A 22,072-nucleotide genomic window follows, 5' to 3' on the forward strand; every position below is an offset into this window, starting at 1 on the left:
TTGGTGGCAGCCACCACCACCATGGTATCTCCTGGAGCACCCTTGCTCCAAACCGTCCTGTCTGTGGGTGGGCTAGGAATTTTGTCAGGTCTCTTTGGTATGGGCTCCACAGTGTCTGGTTCCTTCCATGCCCTGGTAGTAATCAGATCTACCAGGGGATCGGCGGGAGGGGACACCCAAGAGGTAGATAGGCCTGCGTCAAATGCCTCCAGAAACACAGACTCATCGGAAGAAGGCTTTTGGGCTGACCACCCCCCTCTAATACGAAGCACTTCCATAATGTCTCCGAAGGAGACGTCCTTGGAGGGTGACCTCGGGGAACCTTCCCCTTCCTCTAAGTACGTGTCCTCTGTCAGGGACTCAGGTGAGTCCAAGTGCCTCCTCTTGCACTTACATTTGTGAGGAACCTCCTTGGGGGGGGGGCTGTCCGAGGATGCCTCACCAACCACATCCTGTTCCTCTAAGGGAACCATCTGGGACATAGGCGCAGGCTGTCCCTGGGGCCAGGTGATGGAAGGTAGGCCCATTTGAGATGGAGTGATGGGTGGAACCGCAGCAGGAGCCTGGGGCCTCAAGTCCCTCAACAAAACCCTCTCCACAACATCGAATGCCGAAGGAGAACTGCTCTCTCTAAGCTCCGAGAGCAGCCCCTTCAGATCCGAGGTGCGGACCAGAGCCGGATCCGAAGGGCCAGTGTGCTCCAACTGAGATGGAACCGAAGACACACTAACACCTCCGGATCCGAAGCTCAGCTCATGGCTCCAAGAGCTCGGATCTGAAAACGGACCTGATAAGCTCGAGGGTACGGTTGGAGCCAAAGAAGGGAGTACTACCGGTGCCGAGCTTCCCCCGGCTCCGATGCTGCCTGGATCCGATGGCTTCGAACCTCAGAAGTGGGTCAGAAAAGGAGCAATCGGGGCGAAAAAGGGGGTCGAGCTCCCCCCCGGAGGGGCGGGAGGCAGGATCACTCCCATCTGCAGTTGGGCCTGGAAAAACCTATGCATCATCCGGTCCTTATCTGCATCTGACAAGCTTCTTGTAGACCTTGATGAGGCCACTGAGGCAGGCCTGGAGTGATGCCTCGAAGACCTCGAAGGTGACCGGGTCTCCTCCTCCTCTGGCCCCGGGGAAAAACGGGGAGAATGGAGCCGGGAAGGAGAAGGCCCGGAGGCCATAGGAGAGACTAGCTGCTTCGCTGGCGGAGCCGAAGAGGAAGCTTCGGCTCGCCGCTTGTGGTGCCTGTCCTTTTTTCTCTCCCTCCTAGATTCCCTCTCCTCCTGAGCCTCAGTGAGAGGGTGAGTCCCGGCCAGGGGAACAGGGATGGCGGGCAGAACCGCTGTGGTAGCAGCCGGTGCTGCCGAGGGAGAAGAGGATGAAGCTGAGTCCGGGGGCAGAAGTCCAGCCAGAATCAGCTTCGACCTCCTATCCCTCAAAGCTCTGGGGTTGTTGAAGGCTGCACAAATAGTGCAGCCCGAAGAAAGGTGGTCAACCCCAAGGCAGATAACAAGAGTGTGGCCATCCGCCGGGGATAGCTTATGGCCACACTCGGTGCATTTAGAGAAGAAAGTTTTAGGGGCCTCGGCCATAATTGTAAAAAAGGCCTAACCCAAACACACCTTCACACACACGGGAAGAGGGGAGACTAGTAAACTGATAAAATATAAAGATTTAACACAAAAAACTTGGCTAAAACAACCACAAAAGGGAACAACACTCACTCGTTAACAATTAAACTAAGACTACTTAAAAAAACAAAAGAAATTCTCTTCAAAAACTCACGAAACCCTACGCCTGGAACTCATTCTAGTTGCTTGAATAAGCCGCGGCAAACTAGATCTGGGGACTGAGGAGGATGGCAGGGGGTTGAGGGTAAGAGGGAGGAGCTTGGAGCTCGGATCTTAGCTGAATAAAGCTGCCGGCTCGGATCAGATACCCACAGGTTGATGAACAAATGAAGTTAACTACTTCAGATCAAAAGTTTTCCCCAACATTTTGTGGTCAGGAATAACATTACAGAATGCTGATGGAAAATGTTTGAAAAAGCTTTCTGAAGATGCTATCCCACTGATGGAATTATCTGAATAAGGACAGCAAACTGTTTTAGTCCACCAGTTCTTACACTTTTGTACATTGTTTGGTCTCCCATATCATCAGAGAATTCAGGCATATGACGCTCTATGATGACAGTCAAATACCAGTTTATTCCACTGTACTCTGCAGAAGGGAGTCCTAGAGAACCTGCAATAAATATTATAAGTACTGCCTTTATACCTAGGACACTGATGTACAATGAAACTTCTCGGTATAGCTATGCCTATTGGATGATCTGCCTTAATCACTTTCCCCCTCATCCCAGGGCAGATGCATCCATGGTGACTGGCAACCCAGAATCGGGGTGGGGGAACCAATGGATAACCCTACAAAAGGCATTTTTGCAGAACCCACCAAGACATTGATGACCAACACTTTGGCAACTGAATTAGAAATGCCATCAAGTCAAAAGATTGGACTTTGCTGAACCTTGAGCTTTCAAATGAAGTGCCCTCAATCTGCACCTTTCAAAGGGAACCAAGAAAAGTTTCAAAAAAAGTCATTAGACTTAAAGCTTTGAGACACAGCAGCGGTCAGTTTTGGGAACATCAAGAGAATGAGAATAGGTAACTAAATGCTGGCAAAACAGTAAACTGACCACACGAGTCCTTGTGTCCACTTGGCAAATGATGAAGTTCTGTGCTTACAGCTGTGACTTTTTGGTGTTAATTGATTTATCTAAAGTTGTGAACAACCATTCCTTGCTCTGATCAATGACTCCCTTGTACCAGCTGTGAGGAACCAGTCATCAAGATATAAGAATCAGATACTCAAACTTGAAAACAGGATGCTACAGCTACTATGCATTTAGTGAACATCCTGAGGGCTATGGTGAGACCAAATGGAAGGGTTCAGAACTGACTGACTTCACTCCTTGAAGTTTGGGAATCGCCTGGTATCACTGGCAATACTGATGTGCAAACAAGCATTTAGGACATCTAAATAGTACATCCAGTCTTCCTTCCTGCAAGCATGGGAGAACTGACTATACTGTGACCATAAGAAATTTATTTTTCTTCCATAATGATAGAGTCTGCATAAATCTAATAAGAGACTGAGGACATTTGTTTTCATGGGTACCAAAAAGAAAGTACAGTTGTGTACCCTTACCATAAATGTAGATGTTCGAGTGTACTCACTGTTGCAGTCACCAGATTTGGGTTATCTGCTTGCAGTAGCACTCAGTCGGCCTGATTAACAAAGTCTTGGGTCCTACACCGGTTGCTGTCCCTTCTTCCGTGATGTCAGGTTGTCAGGGGTATAAAACATGCAGCAGACGCCATTACATCAGTTATTCTTGCCCCAGATGTCAGATGCCCCCCTATTGGGAAGCAATTAAATCTATAAATATACACGGTTATATCACCAACAAAAAAGCAAATACACCAAAAAGCTTTTGAGCATAGTAAAGGAGAGTAGAGGTATAGCCAAAAGAAGTAAGGGGGCTGGAGGGAGGGTAACCAGGACTGCAACAGTGAATACACACGAAAATCTACATTTATGGTAAGTGTACACAACTGTACTATGTTCTTCCATGTGTCATTGTTGCAGTCATCACATTTGGGTAGATTCCCAAAGCTAAGGACGGGAGGAGGAATTTAGATAGCACTAGGACCAGCTATAAGGCCCTGCAAGACTGCAGTGGCAAAGCCCACTCTGGATTTAGAGAAAATTGGCAGATGGTAATGCTTGGTGAAAGTATGTACAGAACTCCAGGTAACAGCTTCTAGGATGTCTCTGAGAACGGCTGTAGAGGTAGAAGCAGCCCTGATTGAGTGGGGTCTGATCCCCTGTGGGATAGGTTTTCCATGGTGCTTGTAGCAGAAATGAATGCAATGGCCTATCCATTTGGAAATGGTCTGCTTTGAAATAGCCTTCCCCTCTGCCCCTGCAGCAAATGCCACCAGCAGTTGTTCAGATTTCCTTTGAGGTTTAGTCCTGCCCAAGTAGAATCTAAGATGTCTGTGCACATATAAGGAGTGCAGTATCCGTTACCCTTTGTTCTGTGGTTTAGGAAAGAAAGTTGGCAAATGAATGGACTGATTAAGGGCCACACTGGATACCACCTTGGGCATGAAGGAGGGATTAGTCCTGAGGGATATCCTGTCTGCATGAAAGATGATGAAAGGCTCCACTGCCATAAAGGCCTGTAATTCAGATACCCTTCTTGCTGAAGTGACTGCTAAAAGGAAAGCTGTTTTCCAACAAAGGAATTTTAAGTCTGCAGTAGCAGCTGGCTTGAAAGGAAGAAGGGTGAGTTTCTCCAATACAAAGTTAAGGTCTCAGGCTGGAGTTGGAGCTCTCCTGGGTGGTCGTAAATTTTTGGCCCTTCTGAGGAACTGCTTGAGCAGTGGATGAGAGAAGAGGGGAGGTTCTGTATTATAAAGAGATGACATGGCTGAGCCATGAATTTTGATGGAGGAGAAAGACAGGCCCTTGTGAAGCATCTCAGTTAAGTATTGTAAAATCTGAGGTAAACTGGGCATTACTGTGCTCATCCCTTGAATGGTTCTAGGCACAGAATCTTTTCCATTTTTCAGCATAAGATTTTCTAGTACTAGGCCTCATTGCCTCTAAAATGATATCCATCACTGGTTTACTGAGGGATGGTAAAGGAGAGATTAGGTAATTAGCCAGGCTGATAGGTTCAGTGTTTGAAGCTGAGGGTGCAGAATCTGTTACTCCTGCTGAGACAATAGGGTAGGGGTCTGAGGCAGGTGTCATGGGGCCAACAGTGATACACTGCGCAAAAGGGAGTACCAGTGTTGGCGTGGCCAGTCTGGTGCAATCAAAATCGTCCTTGGTTTGTTTTGTTTGATCTTTAGTAGTACTTTGGAGAGCAGAGGCAGAGGAGGAAAGGCATAAACTGATAGGTTTTTCCAGCTGAAGGACAGAGCATCCACTTTCCAAGCTTGTTTGTGGGGAGTCCTTGTGCAAAATTTGTCCAATTGATAGTTCTGGGGGGAGGCAAACAGGTCTATATCTGGGCTCCCCCCATTTACTTGTCAACATGTTGAAAATCCTTGGTTCCAGTTTCCACTTGTGAGGGTCCACGAGGTTTCTGCTTAGTTAGTCTGCCAGTGTATTTAGTTTTCCTGGCAGGAATTGAGCTTGTAGATGCACTTGGTATCTCAGGGCTGTGTTCCACAATCCCATGGCTAGTCTGCAGAGGGGGTAAGAATGTGTACCTCCCTCCCCCGCTTGTTTATGTGCCACATAACAGTGGTGTTGTCCATCTTTACCATTAATTGTCCTGGAAGAATGCGGTCCTTGAAGGCTGTCAGAGCATTCTGTACAGCTAACATTTTTTTTATCGATATGCAGGTGCATTTGACTTGGGTTCCATTTGCCCTGAATGCACCTCCTTGGCAGGTGAACCCCCCATGCATAGTCTGACATGTCTGTTGTTAGGGTTTGGGTGGCAGGGGGTAGTGTGAATGGTAGTCCCTTGTTTTGGTGGCAGGCCTTTGTCCACCAAAGGAACTCTAGGCGTAGGCAAGGTATAACAGGAATCATTGCTTCTAGATCCTGAGAATGTTGACACCATAGGCCTTTTAGATACCATTGTAGTTTCCTCATATGCAGTCTTGCATATGGAATTAGGAGAATGCAGGAGGCCATGAACCCCAAGGCTTGTAGTATTTGCCTTGCAGATAGCAGGGTTTTTGTGGCCACTTGTTTGAAGTAAGCTGTCAAATGAATTTGTTTCTCCAGCGTGAGGAAAGCCATCTGGGAAGTTGTATTCAAGCTTACTTCCCAGGAATATAATTTGTTGACAGGGTACCAGGTGTGATTTCTTTTTGTTTATGGTGTAGCTCAGACAAGTTAGTACACTTTGTACAAAGGCCAGATGATTCAAAGGTATGTCCTGGCTTTCTGCCTGAATTAGACAATCGTCCAGGTATGTGTATATTTGAATATTTCTTTGTCTGAAAATGCAATGACTGGAACTAGGCACTTTGTGAATACTCTGGGCGCAGTAGATAAGTCAAAGGGCAGTGCAGAGAAGCGTAGGTATCTTCTGCAAGATTCCCTGATTGGGATGTGCAGGTATGTTTCCTTTAAATCTAGTGTTGCCAACCAGGTGTCTTTGACTAGCATAGGGAGCAAATGGTGAAGAGTCAGCATCTTGAATTTTGGAATCACCAAAAAGGTGTTTAGAGTAGAGAGGTCCAGGATAGGACGCAATGAATTGTCTTTTCTGGGTACCAGGAAAAGTCTTGAGTATAAACTTGTCACTTTTCCTCTTCCGGTACCAACTGAATAGCCCCCATGCTTAAGAGAGAAAGTACTTGCTTTTGGGCATCTGCCCACTGATTTGGGGGTAAATCTGGCCACCCGCTTGGTGTTCGTAACATGTGGAAGTGAAATCTGTATCCCTGGGACACTATATTTAAAACCCATTTGTCCTGGGTAATGAGTTCCCAGTTCTTGGCATGAAGAGTAGTCTTTCTCCCCAAAGGGGCAGTCAGTTGATAAGTGCTTGGAAGTTTTTAAAAGGAAGCCATTGAGACAGTTTACCATAGGGGGAGTTTTATCACTCCCAGATTTGAAAGTGGAGGCCCCCCACTGCTTAGTCCTGTGCGTACCCTGGGACTGAAGCCTGGGAGCTCTGCTGGATCTGGGTATGGACTGAGAAGGTCTGGAGGAGGCAGGAAAGGACCAATTCTTGGAAGTCCAATGCCTACTAAACCTTGGATGTTGTACTTGTAAAAAATATTTAACAGTTTGCATAGATTTAGCTTTTTCCTCCATCTTTTTAAGAACTTCTTCTGCCTTGTTGCCAAACAGGTGTTGCTGGTTTAAGGGAGCATCCAGTAATTTTGCTTTAACATGATCTGGCAAGGATTGCTCCTTAAGCCAAGCATGCCTTCTAAGTACAGACCCAGTTACAGCAGCCCTGCAAGATGCCTCTAGTGAATCAAACACACATTGCAAAGTATGTTTTCCAACTTGTTCAGCTGAATGCAGTAAATCCTTATTTTCAGCACAATCAGGAATCAACAACATTTTCTGTTTAAGCAATCCTAATAATATGATATAATAATATGCTGCTGATACTTTAACATATGAAATTGGCAGTTTAAGGCAGTTTAAGGCCCTAATGGCCGAAGTTGCATTAGTGTATACCTTCTTACCCCATCTATACAGTGCCCTGGAGTCTCTATCAGAGGGGGTAGGATTTTTGGCAGTAGTAGCTTCATTCTCAGCTGGAGTGCCTTCTGTGTGGAGTCTGCATGTCCTACCCGCGGTCGAGCCTCCGAAAGACATGTGTGAATGGGCGTGCCTTCGCCGAAGGTTGGGCGTAGGGCTGGCAACTCGGCACCATAAAAATCGACTGCCAATCATTAGCGGACCAGAGTTCTGCTGTGGTGACCCCTAACCGGGAAAAGACAAAGAAAGCTTTAATGCCCTTGGGTCCCTGTAAAATGGTCTCAAGATCCACAGTAGGATTTTTAAAAGGGAACTTGTGAGAGTCAGGGACCCTGTAATATCTATCAGGTTTTCTAGGAGCAGGAGGTAGAGTGTCAGGGGCCAAGCTAGATTCCGAAAAGGCATCATCAACAATGTCTAGTACAGGAGGTATGGCTAAAGGCCTGTGCTGGGGCAGGAGTAAGAAATCCCTAAGTCTCTTTTTAGAATCAGAGAAAATGCTCCCTGAGAGTATGCAAGGTTTCACCAAATGAGAAATCCTCTGGGGGGAAGCATAGGGAATATAGTTCTCAGCATCAGAATCCTCATAGGTAGATAAGGGTAAATCTTGGTCATCAGAGGAAACAGAAAATTCAGAATCCTGGTCAGAAGCATCATAAGCAAACTCAATCCTAGGTCTCTTAGAGGGGGAAGGCTGGCTTCCCCTGATTAAAGTAATAAGGTCTTCAGCCATTCTTATCATTTGTTTTTGAGGCATAGAGTCCTGACCATGCAGTCTGGGCGTCAGTTTTCTGGGCATGATTCGAGTTTTAGGCCTCAAAAAAGAAGATGGCGTCAGTTTAATACACAAGTCAGTAGGCCTGAATACACCCTCAGAAGCCGGTGCCTGCACAGCGGCTCCGGACCCATCCAAGGTAGAGACATCCGCAGGTTCCACAATTGAAGCATCTTGCGGCATACCGGACTCCAAATGAGTCTCAGTAGAGGCTTGCGAATCTGAAGTAGCAGGTATCAGGGGCTGCGAAAGCACCTCACTGAGTACCGGCGAACTGGCTTTGGAGAAGCGTCGTCGGCAGCTTTGGACCTAGGTGGACCGTCTCTGATTTTCCTCAGTATCTCTAGTGCTTCCTTGGCTAGATCATGCTGAAATCAAGTCATGTGCATCAGGTAATACAACAGCCTGGTAGAAAAAATGCCCAGTGCTTGCAAAACACTTTCTACAGGCGTCCGTACATTATGAGGAGTTGTATCACAAGTTTCTCCTAAAGAGGCTCTATTTTGGAGGCGTCAGCCACTACAACTGAATCTGCTAAAAGGGCCAGCATTTGTGATTGGGGATTGGTGGTCATGGGGGATCTTGGCCAATTTCCTTGGGACAAGCATCACCACATATGCCTCTTAAGCTCTCTACATAGCTAGCGAAACCATATTGTCTGTAGGGAGAAACATCCATGAGATAAGTGGGATAGAACTGAAAGCATCGAAAAAGATTTCTTCATCCAAGGAAACTGGGTTAGTTGACCAAGACAACTGATGTCTTTCCTCAAATTTGGGATCCGTGGTGGGATACTTGGGAAGCCTCACTTCTAGGTCAGAATCCAGGGTATAAGACTCCCAAGTGGGAGCCCAAGTGTTTCCTTTTACACCTCTTCCAGGAATACTTGGGAGGGAGAAGGTTAGAGTATGAAAAAGGAGGAATCTGCATCAGAGGCCAATGATCTGCTTCTGTAGTGACTTTTTGCTCTCCTGTTTGTATGACGGGAAGTTGACAGAGCTCAAGCTCAAGACTATCCAAGGGTGCAGCTGAGGAGGGTCTGAATCTAATATGTTGTTTTGCATCCTGATCCTACATTACCTGCAATGAGGAAACCAGCAGACCTCATAACACTAGAGCCAAGACGCTTAATGTCGAAGAAACCATCCCAGCCCCAGGCACCAAGACTAACATCAAGTGTCAAGAAAGGTTTTGGGACCAAGGTGTCAAAGACAGAATTTGTTGGCTCCAACAATGTACCAAAGAAATCAGGGTTGAAATTTACAACCACGGCCAAGTAACTGATGCAGACAATCCTAATGGTGCAGATTCCAATGATGACAGTACAAATAAAGGCATTGGCAGTGGTACAACTGGCTCTAAAGCAACCAGCACTGAAAACAGGGCCCAGATGAGGAAAAGTCAACACTGCAAGAAAGACACCTTCTCTTCCCATCCTAGCAGCAATGCAGGAAGACAGGACATCCATTCTGATCTGTGCTTTCACAAGTGCCCTCATTGTCTTCTTCCAATTAACATGGAAATGCACGGGGGGGGGGGGGGGATCATAAAGAGCTCTTAAAGATTTGAAGATGGCAGTCTCAATTCCAAGCAGTTAGATAATTATTTTTCTGATGAAAAGCAGTTGACCCCTCTTTCCTATCAGGAAATGCATAAACCTCTGCCTGATACTGGTGGACCAAACTGCCTAATGTCTTGGTGATGAGAAACCACAACCCTGGGACGTCTGGCCATAGAAGAAAGAAGACTTACCTTATCTTTTTGTTTTCTTTTCTCGGTTTAGATAGAGTGGCACCATAGGGTAATAAGCCCTTTACAATCAACTTGTTTCATTCTTTCTATAAGGTACAGGATCCAGCTTACTTACACACACACACACACACACACACACACACACACACACACACACACACACACACACACACACACACACACACACACACACACACACCATTCTGTAGCTAGAAAATCCACACCAAAGCACACAAAACAAATTACATGTCCTGAGAAAATCTTGTACTCACACAAAGCGTTTTTAGAAACCTGAGGCATTAACATAATTAAACACGCAGCCAAATACAAACAGAAAACCAGGAACATAATGAACAGCTAATCAGACTACAAAGCTGAAAAAAGACCCTGCCTCAAACAAATGTGCCGACAGTTTTACAAGACTGACCAAAGTTGAATGCACTAGTTCAAAACACTGGATGCCCAACTAGTTCACTACCTGATAGCTACAAATATGGACAAAAAGACAAAGATCTGACCTGTAAATCAAGTAATTTGACTTCAAAGTTCATATCTTTGAATGGGAAAAAAAAGCTGCTAAATGAGTATGGCAGTACTTCTCACTGCAAAATAACATATGGATGGAAGGGGAAGTGTTCAACATTATGTGAGGGGAGTAGTTTTAGACAAAATCTTAAAGGTGCCGAACGAGAGATGCCTGGTGCTAACCACGTTGGCGGTTGAGGCAGATGGACTGAGATTGAAATTAATTCTCAACTGTGTGGAAGCTCGTGGGTTGTACCAAACTAAATTGGGACAAATACCGCAACAGAATGAACAGTATTTATCACAGTAATGCCCCAAGAACCAATCCAGCAGAGCCACACATTTTGCTCAGGCAATAAAAGTCTATGCAGGATGTAAAAGAAGCCTTAAAAAGTAATACTCAACATGCAATACCTTCCAAAGTCTAAAAATAAAAATTTATTAAAGTAATTTCTTGGTGATGAATGCAACTATACCCCTAGACAATAGTACTGGTACATGGATACAAAAATCAGAATAGTTTTCAAATTTACTAAAGAAATCCTTCAAACAAAAACAATGCGACAACAGTTGTTTCTAGTACATAGAAAAATCTTAACACTGTGAGACCATACAGCTTCCAGCAGTCTATTTTGTGTGCATTTCAAAAAATATATTTGACCAGTGACTTCAAGAAACACATAACAGCAAAAATGGTTACGCAATCGCTTACAATGTTACTACTTAATAACCCAGCAGTTATCTTGTTAACAGACAAATGTGTTGCATACTTTGACAGAATACTGAGATCCTTGTTAACTTGGGCTTTGAATTTTTTATTCTTCATCTGTTCTTTATTTCCCAGTCCTTTATTCAGGTAGCAAAGAATGGCTGAAATATGAGGCACAACAAGTCTTGTACCAACACTAGCAGGTTCTGCAAAACACAAAAATAAGAATTCATAATGCAGTGCTTTCCTACGAATCATGGACAAGCTTGTTCAAAAACATATTAAAAATGGAAATATCCAGAAAATGCAAACTGCAAATCATATTAGTCAAACAACAGAATTATCTGCCTTTAAATTACAAAATAGCTTCCATTAAATTGTAGTACACTCTTGGGTTAACTCAGACGTATTAACAAGAAGCGTGCATGCAGACAAACAGCTTCACACACAACCTTCTCAGCAAGAATCCTGTTAATACAATGCAATGATGGATTTAATGTTGGCTCATCCAACTGCAGCTTACTGTCTGGACCTCAAACTGAAGAAACTAACATTTGAGGAGGGAGAGATACTGCTGCTAGCATTATCACTCAGTACTGGACTTACAGACCTGTATAACCTTCTATGTATAAAGACAAAGTAAGATTACAGAAATACACCCTACCTACAAGTGTGCAAAGATGGCGCTATATGTAAACAAGGATCCACATACTTACAAACAAATCATCCAACCACATGAGCTGGAAAAAGAGAGACTCTGTGGTGTGGTCCACTGTAAAAATGTTACATATGAAGTTCACAGATTTAACTCTAAAATGAAAGATACTGTGAAGTACAGAGCTATACTTCTTCCACAGAAGTTTCAGTTCAAATACAGACCATGCCATCTGCATAATTTCTATTTATTGGCTACCCAGACACAATATGGTAACCAAGGTGAAGAAATGTGAGAACTAACGAAATCTAACTGGAAAAGGGAATATACTTTCTTTTAAGGGTTTCTGTGTTTTGAAGTACAATGCTCTATGAAATAAAACAATGGCTGGAAAGTAGAATCTGCCAATGTGAAACGTAAGAAGGTTCAAGGAGGAGAGTTATTGCTTGAGAAGGAAGATATCTGAATAAATATCTTTTTTTTAGAAGATATCTGAATAAATGTCTTTTTTAAACACCTTTATTGAATTATCACTTCTGACACTAGCAAATTTATATTTATATAAAAGGAATGAAATTGCATTAAGTTCATGTTTACAAGCATTATATTTCACATATATTACTATATATCATATAACCTACACAACATTACAAAATTATTAAATTCCTGCCATTTTTTTTGTTTAAACAAGAAACATATTTATTAAACCATCAATTATGAAATAGGCAATCATACGTTTATATAAATAAAAACAAACCACATGAACAGAATCCTAGTTACAAGCATTTACATCACAAACCAAACTGACACACCCCCACAGTTGCAAACATTACATATCACTTACAATCTACCCAGTCATTTTCAGTCAAACATTACATAGCTCATATAAGTCCTGCCTTCTTTTAAACCCCATTCCTCCACTGTATGCATTTTTGTTAAAATTCCCACTTTTTCCTATGTAGTTTTCTTACATTCCAGTTGTTTCATCTCCGTTACTATGTTCACTACTTCTAGTACAGTTGATTTAGATTTTAATTTCCATTTTCTAGTAATTGCTTTTTTGGCAGCCACCATGATTAGACACAGCAAGGCCTTACCATGCCTAGACAATTCTGTTTTTGTATCACAGCTCAAAAAAATCATCTCCCTCATCACTCCGATCTGCCCACCCAGCATCTTTGACAGTGCATCCCGCAGGGAATCCAAGTCCACCAACTCACCGCACTCCCGGAAAACATGTTCCTAACTGCCTCTCTCTTCACACCTCCAACATTTGCTGTCTACCCAAGGAAAAATTCTCTGGTGTCTACTTTGGGTATACAAAAAAAAATCTATGTAAACATTTCCAAGCAAAGATTCTAAATCGCCTAGATTTTGTTGCATATTTGGGAGAGATAAATACATACGCACACACACACGCACACACATATATATATATATATATATATATATATATATATACACACACACACACACACACTCCCATTGTTTCTTTGTGAATTGCTTATCCAGTCTTTCTTCCCAATCCTTTCTAACTTCCTCTGATTGATTCAATATTTTATATGCTCTACTAATTATTCCTTTTTTAATGACAGCTTCTGTTCTAGATTTTACTAAAAATTCTACCAGTGCTGGTCTTTCATTTAGGACCCCCCATTTCTTTCTCTTTGCCTACACTCTAGTATCAATCTTTGACAGGGAAGGCAATCTCTAACCTGCAGTCCAAATAAATTATTGGCGTCTTCCCATTCTATCATCTTTCCCTCTCTAGTTATTTGCGCCCAAATAATAAATAGAAGGGTTCCTTAGCCAGTTTTCTCCAATAAATTCCAGCCCCCTCTTGCCTATTGTCTATATCCCTAATTGCACTCATCCCTATCAGCAGAATCTCCTTTCTCCATTCCTGTGTTGGCTTAGTTCTTAGGGATACTTTCTGCTACTATACAGATGTATATACTATACAGACTATACATTCTGTATGATTATTTTATTCTCCTTAAAGGACTGTGTCCAAAATCCCAGTCTCTCTTGTTTATTAAGCTTCCCCCCATTTCATCATCATCCCTTTCTACTGTGAATTATAGCTTTCTGCTTGTGCTATGTATAACAGCCTTAACTGTGTAGCTCGGAAATACCCCTTCACATCAGGTAATCCCAATTTGCCCTGTTCTACTGGAAGAATCAGCTTATCCCACTTGACTCCTGCCGTCTTCCCTTCCCAGATAAAAGTCCTTCATCTCTTTACTAATTGCTATCCACAACTCCTTTGCTTGATAAAAATATGCCTAACTTATGTATAAGACTAATGGGACTAAAAACATTTTAACCTGCTTTTATCTTTCTATCCATATAACAAAGCTTTTATTTTCTCATTTTTGTATTATCTTTTTAGTCTCTTCCCACATATCCATATCTGCCACACCAGAATCAATTTTAATCCATACTCCTAAATATTTAATTTTATCATGTTCCCATTATCATGTCCACACAAATATAGATTATGTGGACATATAATTCACCACTATTGCCTTTATTTTAGCTTCATTCATTTTGTATACCAAACAGATGTGAAACTTTCTGAAAATGTTGCACAACACTGTAATGTCTCTTACTGTTTTTGTCAGGTAGAAAATAGTATAATTTGCAAATACAGCCAGCTTTTCTTGACTACCATACCAATTATATCCTTGAATTTCTGAGTCTCTTATTGTCTTTGCCAATTGTTCTAAATATAAGAAAGAAGGAAAGAGGACGGACACCCCTGCCTAATTCCTCTGCTCAAGCAGAAATTATCAGAAAGGACCCCATCGGGGCATGGCCAAGGATGAACACAGGATAGCAGCAGATTTCTTCAGCTCCACCAATTTCATTACACTGACAGGAATTAATTACTTAAAAAATTAATTTTTGAAGTAATTTTCTTTCTAAATATGTTTGTTTTATATAGTTCTTGAACTATATCTAAAAAAGAAAGGAAATTTTAACAATATTCCTGTCAGAAATCACTTTGGAAATTTTCCTGTCAGTTTATCAGTCTGAAATGAGTTCCAGTAAGACAAATTCTCAAGACTCCAGCATCAAGAAAGAACTTCAGTCTCTGATAACTATAATCCAGCAACTTACTGCTAAGATGGATAAAATGGATACTAAAATAGATACCTTCATAGAAAAAACTACAAAACAAATAGACTTGTTACATATAGACCTGCAACAACAGAAGATCCAGATGACAGGCATAGAAGAAGCTGTGAATGACATGGAAAATAGAATCTGAGAAGAGGAAATCAACATTGAGTTTCTGCTGAAACAAAATACACATTTACAAACAAAGCTGGGTGACCTGGAAAATAGATCTAGGTGCAATAACATTAGGATTTTTGGACTGCCAGAAAATATTGAAGGTAACAATATTACTTCTTTTTTAACATGGCTCCCTAAAACTTTAGACTTACCAGAAGCATTCTCTTTTGGTATCGAAAGAGCATAGATCTATAGCTAATACTAACTCTAACAAAAACTATCCTAGATCAGTTATAGTTAGATTTCTATCATCTTTTGATAAAGAGATGGTTCTTAAATCTGCTTGGGCTAAAGCTCCTGTTAAGATTAATGAGACAACTGTGCGTTTTGACAATGACTATTCTTCCTTGGTAAAGTTTTTCTGCCACTAATAAGGGAGCTTAAAAAAGCACAGTTTAAAACATACCTTCTGTTTCCTGCCAAGCTAAAAATCTTCCTTCCTGATGGTCCTAAAATTTTTGATGACTTAGACTCTGCTTTACTGTTTATCAAAAAAATAAGATTTTGGATAAAATAGAGGAAATGGAATGGGCTAGTCCTTCATTAAAGAGACTGGCAACTGAAACTTCGTGGAAGACTTCAGAGAAGAAGAAGAGACTAAAAAACAAATGATTTGTTCTATGTTTTTTTTTCTTTTTTTTCTCTCATCATTTTACTTCATTATTAATCTTTTTAAATATAGTTCCTGCATTTCCAGAAAGCCACAAATATTCTGAAAAAGATTTAATCAAAGTTATTCTTTGTGTGCAAAGAAATGTTTTGTTTCATAACAAGTCAAAATATCTGAGGAACTAATAAGCTATTATTCAATTTGTTTCTCTTTCTGAAAAAGAGAAGTAAGGTCAATAATTTTATACATTTTTTTTTCTTTTTTTTCTCCTTTTCTTTGTTTAAACAATGACATTCTATTTAGATTATGTAGTGGGTAAAGGATGGGGGAGGGCAGGGAGAGAAGAGTAATGAAAATATGTTAAATGGAATAATAACATATTTATTCCTTGTAAAAAGTTTATATGTTCTTCAAATGCTATTCCTAACTATACTTTCTTGATTATATTGCTTATGCTTGTTTGTAAATAATCTGTCATGCTTTAACTAATAATAATTAGAACTAAATAATAGTAAATAATATGTTTTATTTTTAACTCTATTAATATAAACAGTAAGTAATATTCCATTGTATATACTTCTTATAGCTTTCTCTTACATTTTCTAATTTCTGCTTTACACTCTTATTTTCTACTCTCTTTTTCTTTTCTTTATTCTTTCTTTTTATTTTTTTTTTCATATTAATATATAGAAATGCTTTTGATCATATAGACACAGTAAATAATAAGATTTGCATAAAAATTGAGTTGGGACAAAAATATTGAGTTTTATTACTTATTAATAACTTTGGGCTTAATTTCACTTACATAGAGGCTGTAATAACCTGTAAAATACATCGCAAAGGTTTTGTCATGTTTAGATGCATTTACACTGCTAAATGAATGTGTGTCACTAGTTTTTAACAAGTTTCCCGCCAAAATGTTAAGGGAGACAATCTGGGATGTGGGCTACCTCATGAACAGTGGCCTTGAGTTGTTTCAAAAGCTTCAACTCTCAGAATTCTCACAGAGAAGCTGAAAGCAGTCAATGTGACCTTTGACCCAGATATCACACTGACACACTGCAGATTCAGGAAGAACACTCTACCAGGAAGTAGAACTGATGCAAATGCGACTATGTGAAGGAAAATGAACTCTTTAACATCTAAATGTGAGTTATTTTATATAATTACTTAAATATCTATGTTATAATTCATAAAGTATGTCAGTTATAATGATTTTAAATGATGCAGTTTCTTGTAGTAAGTAAATGTCTTATTTTAGAAGGCATAGAAAATGAAACATTTATTCAAGTGTTTTTGAAAATCTACTTGACTGCAGCATACTAATCTGTGTTAGAAATTTATGTTCCAAACATATACATTACTATAACTCATTTAATTCATCTGATTGACAAGCATAAATAACTTTATAACTATTCTGGAAGAAATTGTCATGTGATATATTTTAAAGCAGTAGTATAGACATACAAAATACAGATGGCTTTTTTTTACAATAATGCAAGTGTTTCTGAGAATTTGCATAACTATGCAGTATGATTTATAACAATTTCTATAAATATAATATTTTATTCTATTGACAATAATGAGTATGAGTAAAATGCTCATATACAAGCAATTCAAGGTTTTTTTTTGGAAGCTGTTGACTGCATTTACATGACAGAAAATAGATGCATCTTAATATATGTAATGTCTGAACCATATTAGCCAAAGTTTTTGATTTAAATGAATGTTAGAACTTATTTTTACATACTTTGAATAAATTAATATGTAAATATGCCTTCTTTTTTTTTCTCTCTCTCTTTCTTTCACTCTCTCTCCCTCTTTCACGTCTTTTATTTCTCTCTCTCCTCTTGGTTCCTAATATCAAGATTATTTGAATGCTATTTGAATCCAAGTGTATTATATTACATAGATGTATATAGTAGTATGAATAGTTTAAAAAAAAAAGTTTATTTTAGTTTATATGATGCTGTTTTATCAAATGTGTAGTCTTGTCTTGCTAGATAATTAAATTGAAAGCTGTTAATTTAAGTTAAATATAATCAGTATTAAATTGATAAGGTGGTAGCTGAGGTACTGCTGCTTACGGTAGGGGGTTAACTTGAGTGGTAAATACTACTCTAAGTTGGAGTTTTTAACTCCAGGCTGGATGCAAGGTTTAATCCTTACATTATTTTCACTTGTTCATTGTTATATGTATATAGTTTTGACATCCACAATATATTTTGTACACTCATTGTCACTACAAACAAAATTGAATCCTATACAAAATCCCATAAGAGATTCAATAAATACAGCTATATTTAAAGGTACACCTAAAGGAGGAGATGTAACATTACTTATGTTGTTATTTGTTATTTTGATCATAAGATTCTTAAGTTTTAAAAATGCCAAATGACATCTTTAAAAGGAATTTCTTTAAACATTAATGGAATGAATAATCCGTGTAAAAGGGCAAGCTTAATAAGATACATTAATTTACATAAGGCCAACTTAGTCTTCCTGCAAGAAACCCATCTCTTGAAAAAAGATATTGATAAACTAGCCACAAACAAATATACAGTATTGGTTAGTTCAGAGCACACACAGAAAAAAAGAGGAGTGGCTATTTTATGGAATAAAAGTATGCCCATTCCTAAAACCATTAAGTCTTATCAGGATGACAAAGGAATGTTTTGTATGGTTGCAATACAAATTAATGGGAAGACTTACACTTTAATTAATGTATATTGGATACCTGGAATTGGTATTAATACAGTGAAACATCATCTTGATAAGATCATATCATTCTCTATAGGAGATATTATTTTAGCTGGTGACTTTAATTGTATACTACATGAAAGTGATACTACCACTATAGGAAAAAGAAGAATTACATCTAATGCAAAACATTTAAATGATTTTGCTAATTCTTATCATTTGAATGATATTAATAATCAGATAGATTCAAAATCATTACCATACACCTTTTTTTCTAACAGATACAAAACTTATTCAAAAATAGATAGGGTCTTTATTTCTAACCAGATGGTAACATATTTAATTAATTCCAAAATCATTTCATGTCCTATATCTGATCATAATTCAATTGTTTTTATAAAAAATACTCATAATGTTCAGATCAAAAGGATACCAGCATACTTAACTCAACTAAAAGACTATAAAGAATATATACTTTCAGAAGTAAAACACTTTTTAGACATAAATAATACTCCTGAAGTCTCCATTGTCTATGTTTGGGATGCCTTAAAATCATATCTATATGGACAAAGTATCAGATGGTATAATAATAAAAGGAAATCTTGGGATAAGGAATTGTTAGATATTCAAAGTAAATTAGACTCTTATAAACATAATAATAAAGAAAATATTATGGACAAGAAAGTTATTGAAGAAAAAAAACAAACTAAATGAGAAATACAAAGAAATTTTAACTCATACAGTTAAAATAACTTTAGAGAAATACAAGTTTTTGTCTTATTCAATAAGCCCCAAATACTTACATAGACTTAAAAATAAAACAAAAAGGTTGAATAAACAAAACCATATCAAAGAAATCTTTTCTCTAAGGAAAAAGAAGAATGTTTCTAGTATACCAGAAATACTAGATGAATTTAGAAATCACTTTCACAAAATTAACCATAATAACATTAACATGGAACCTAAAGATAAAATAAAGGAGTTTATAACCACAAACATGAATAAAAAGCTTAATAAACAACAGATTAAACTATTGGACAAAAGTGTTTCATATACAGAGGTTATTACACAAATAAATAAGCTTAAATCAAACAAAGCACCGGGTAATGATGGTATTATACCAGAGATATATAAAATCCTTTCTAAAAGTACATATTCATTAATACATAAGGTTTTTATTTTGGCCCAAACTGAGTTAATAACCCCCCCATCTTGGCAATATACATTTATTTCGCCAATTTTAAAACCTAATAAAGATCCAACTAGATGTACTTCATATCGGCCCATCTCATTACTTAATGTTGATTATAAAATGTTTATGAGTATTTTTGCTGATAGATTGAAGACAATCATCCCTGGCATTATAGATATAGATCAGACAGGCTTCATTGTAAATAGAAATACTTTTGATAATATAAGAAGAACTTTAACATTAATTGATTTTGCAAATAGGAAAAAGAAAGATTTAACACTTATTAGTCTTGATATAAGTTCAGCATTTGATTCAGTAAGTTGGGACTATCTGTTTACATTACTGAAGTGCACAAACTTCTCAGATGCATTTGTAAATCTAATTGAGCATTCATACAAAGGAACATTGGCTTATATTAAGGTAGGAACATATGTTTCACAAAAAATACCCATTTTTAAAGGTACAAAACAAGGATGTCCACTTTCTCCACTATTATTCACTTTAGTAATGGAGCCTTGGGCTAATTTGATCAGAAACAGTACTGACATAGAGGGTTTTGAAATAGATGAAAATACAACATCCAAAATTCAACTTTTGCAGATGATGTTCTAATTACATCAGCAGGATCTAATTCTTCTATGCAGTCTCTATTTGATAAAATGATGAATTTTAAAAGTATTTCTGGTTTAATATTCAATGAAGAAAAAACTAAAATACTACATATATATACACGAAAAAATATTCTCATTAGTGATTTTACTAAATATGTACCCAATTCAGGTCAGATAACTTATTTAGGTATAATACTATCTAAAGATATTAAATCTATTATATATAATAATTATAATACCTGTTTTCTTAATATACAAAATATTTTTAATACCTGGAATAATATGTTTTTTACTATGGAGGAGAGACTTACAATTATTAAAATGATAATATTCCCCAAAATTTTATACTTAATACAATCAATAATACTTCCACCTACAAAAATAATTATCAAGAAACTGAATACACTAATGTTAAATTTCCTATGGGCACCTAATAGACCTAGGATTGCATTAAAGAAACATACTAATAGCTGGTCTCAAGGGGGTATTTTTTTTTCCAGACTTTAATTTATATACTATCTCTTCTATTGTAAAAGTTATTACTTTATTAATAGATCAGTCATATGTCGCAAAATGGAAAGATTATTGGGAGCTAATTAGTATGCACTTCATGAAAATCTCCTTAACACATAAAAATATGATTGTAAATAACTCCATGTTATGGTTACTAAAAGAATTTTGTACTTCACCTATTACACCTAAACATATGGTTTGTTACCCATTAAATATTATTATTAGCTATCGTAACTTTATATTCATGCACCCTAAGTATAGGGAATGGAATTTTATTATATTCCCTATAATGTATACTCAGGGTATGCTTTTGTCATCTACTTCTGAAGGAACTCATTTAGCTATAGATAATGATCTAAAGTACTGGTATCAGTTGATATCTGATAATAAAGTTAAAAATCTAGATTTCTTAAAACAAGAATTTGATCTAAGAGAAACTTGCTGGTTAGAGGTTCAGACCTTTAGACAACATCTCATTAATAAAATAGATCTAATGTCTATAACAGTTAAAGAATCTATTCCAACACTGACTGATTACTTGATATTAAATTTACAACATAAAGTTTCTGATAAAGGTAAACCTTCATACATACATAAAATTATCAGACAAGAAACTTTTTACAGTGTAGATACATACTGGAATTATTTCACTTCTATTAATGGGGACCCACCAAATCAACAAGATAAACAATATATATTGGAATCTGCCTATAGAACTACGTCTTCCATTGTCTGGAGACTTTATACATGGAAATTTTTACATAGATCTTTTTATACACCTTTGATGATGAATAAAATAAATAATAAAGATAATCTATGTAGAAATTAATGCTGACTGGGCTCATATGTTTTATGACTGTATAAAATTGAAAGAATACTGGAAGTCAATTAATGAATTTTTGCAGGCTCTTTTACAGATAATTTCATTATTTCTAAATCTCTTATATTATTCAACACACCTGTACCTCAAAGTGTTAAAAAGGTTAAGCTTCCCTTGTTATGGTCTATTCTAGCAGTGGCTAGGAAAATAATAACCAGAAATTGGATTTCAGATACACCTCCTTCGTTCAATGAATTTAAAAATGTTATGAATATAGTGTGCCATATGGAAATAAACACAATTAGGTAAAGAACAACTAGAAAAACATCTTATTATATTGTATGGGATAATTTACAAAATTTGTTAAAAAAATCCTAATTTCAATAGCATGGTATTTTAGTTTAATTAATTGATCTAATTGTAGTGGATGTCTTTGTAAATACTTTAGCTGTTTTGTTGAATGTTATAATCATATCTATTCTTAATTACTTGTATAAAATTGTTATGATATTTCTCTTGTATGTTAAAACAATAAACCTGTTTTGAATAAAAAAGTCATTCAAAAAAAAAAAAAAAAAAAAAGGACGGACCCCATCCACTTTAATTCTCACCTCTGATCCCTCATATAACCTTCTAATCAATCTTAATTTTTTTCAGGAAATGCA

The 22,072-nt window shown here is 38.0% G+C and overlaps 1 protein-coding gene across 1 annotated transcript in view; it reads right to left on the reverse strand.

The window, feature by feature from the left end:
• The window catches only part of UTP20 (UTP20 small subunit processome component), a gene marked incomplete in the record, with an annotated part of 2,478,305 nt that overhangs the window by 800,979 nt on the left and 1,655,254 nt on the right, over nucleotides 1–22,072 (reverse strand). The window contains 1 exon segment of the mRNA XM_044087776.1: nucleotides 11,068–11,212. Within this exon segment, the coding sequence (XP_043943711.1) occupies nucleotides 11,068–11,212 (145 nt within the window).

Source organism: Protopterus annectens, chromosome 11.part0, assembly GCF_019279795.1.
Source record: "Protopterus annectens isolate FY-2018-M chromosome 11.part0, PAN1.0, whole genome shotgun sequence".
Classification (NCBI taxonomy): domain Eukaryota; kingdom Metazoa; phylum Chordata; order Ceratodontiformes; family Protopteridae; genus Protopterus; species Protopterus annectens.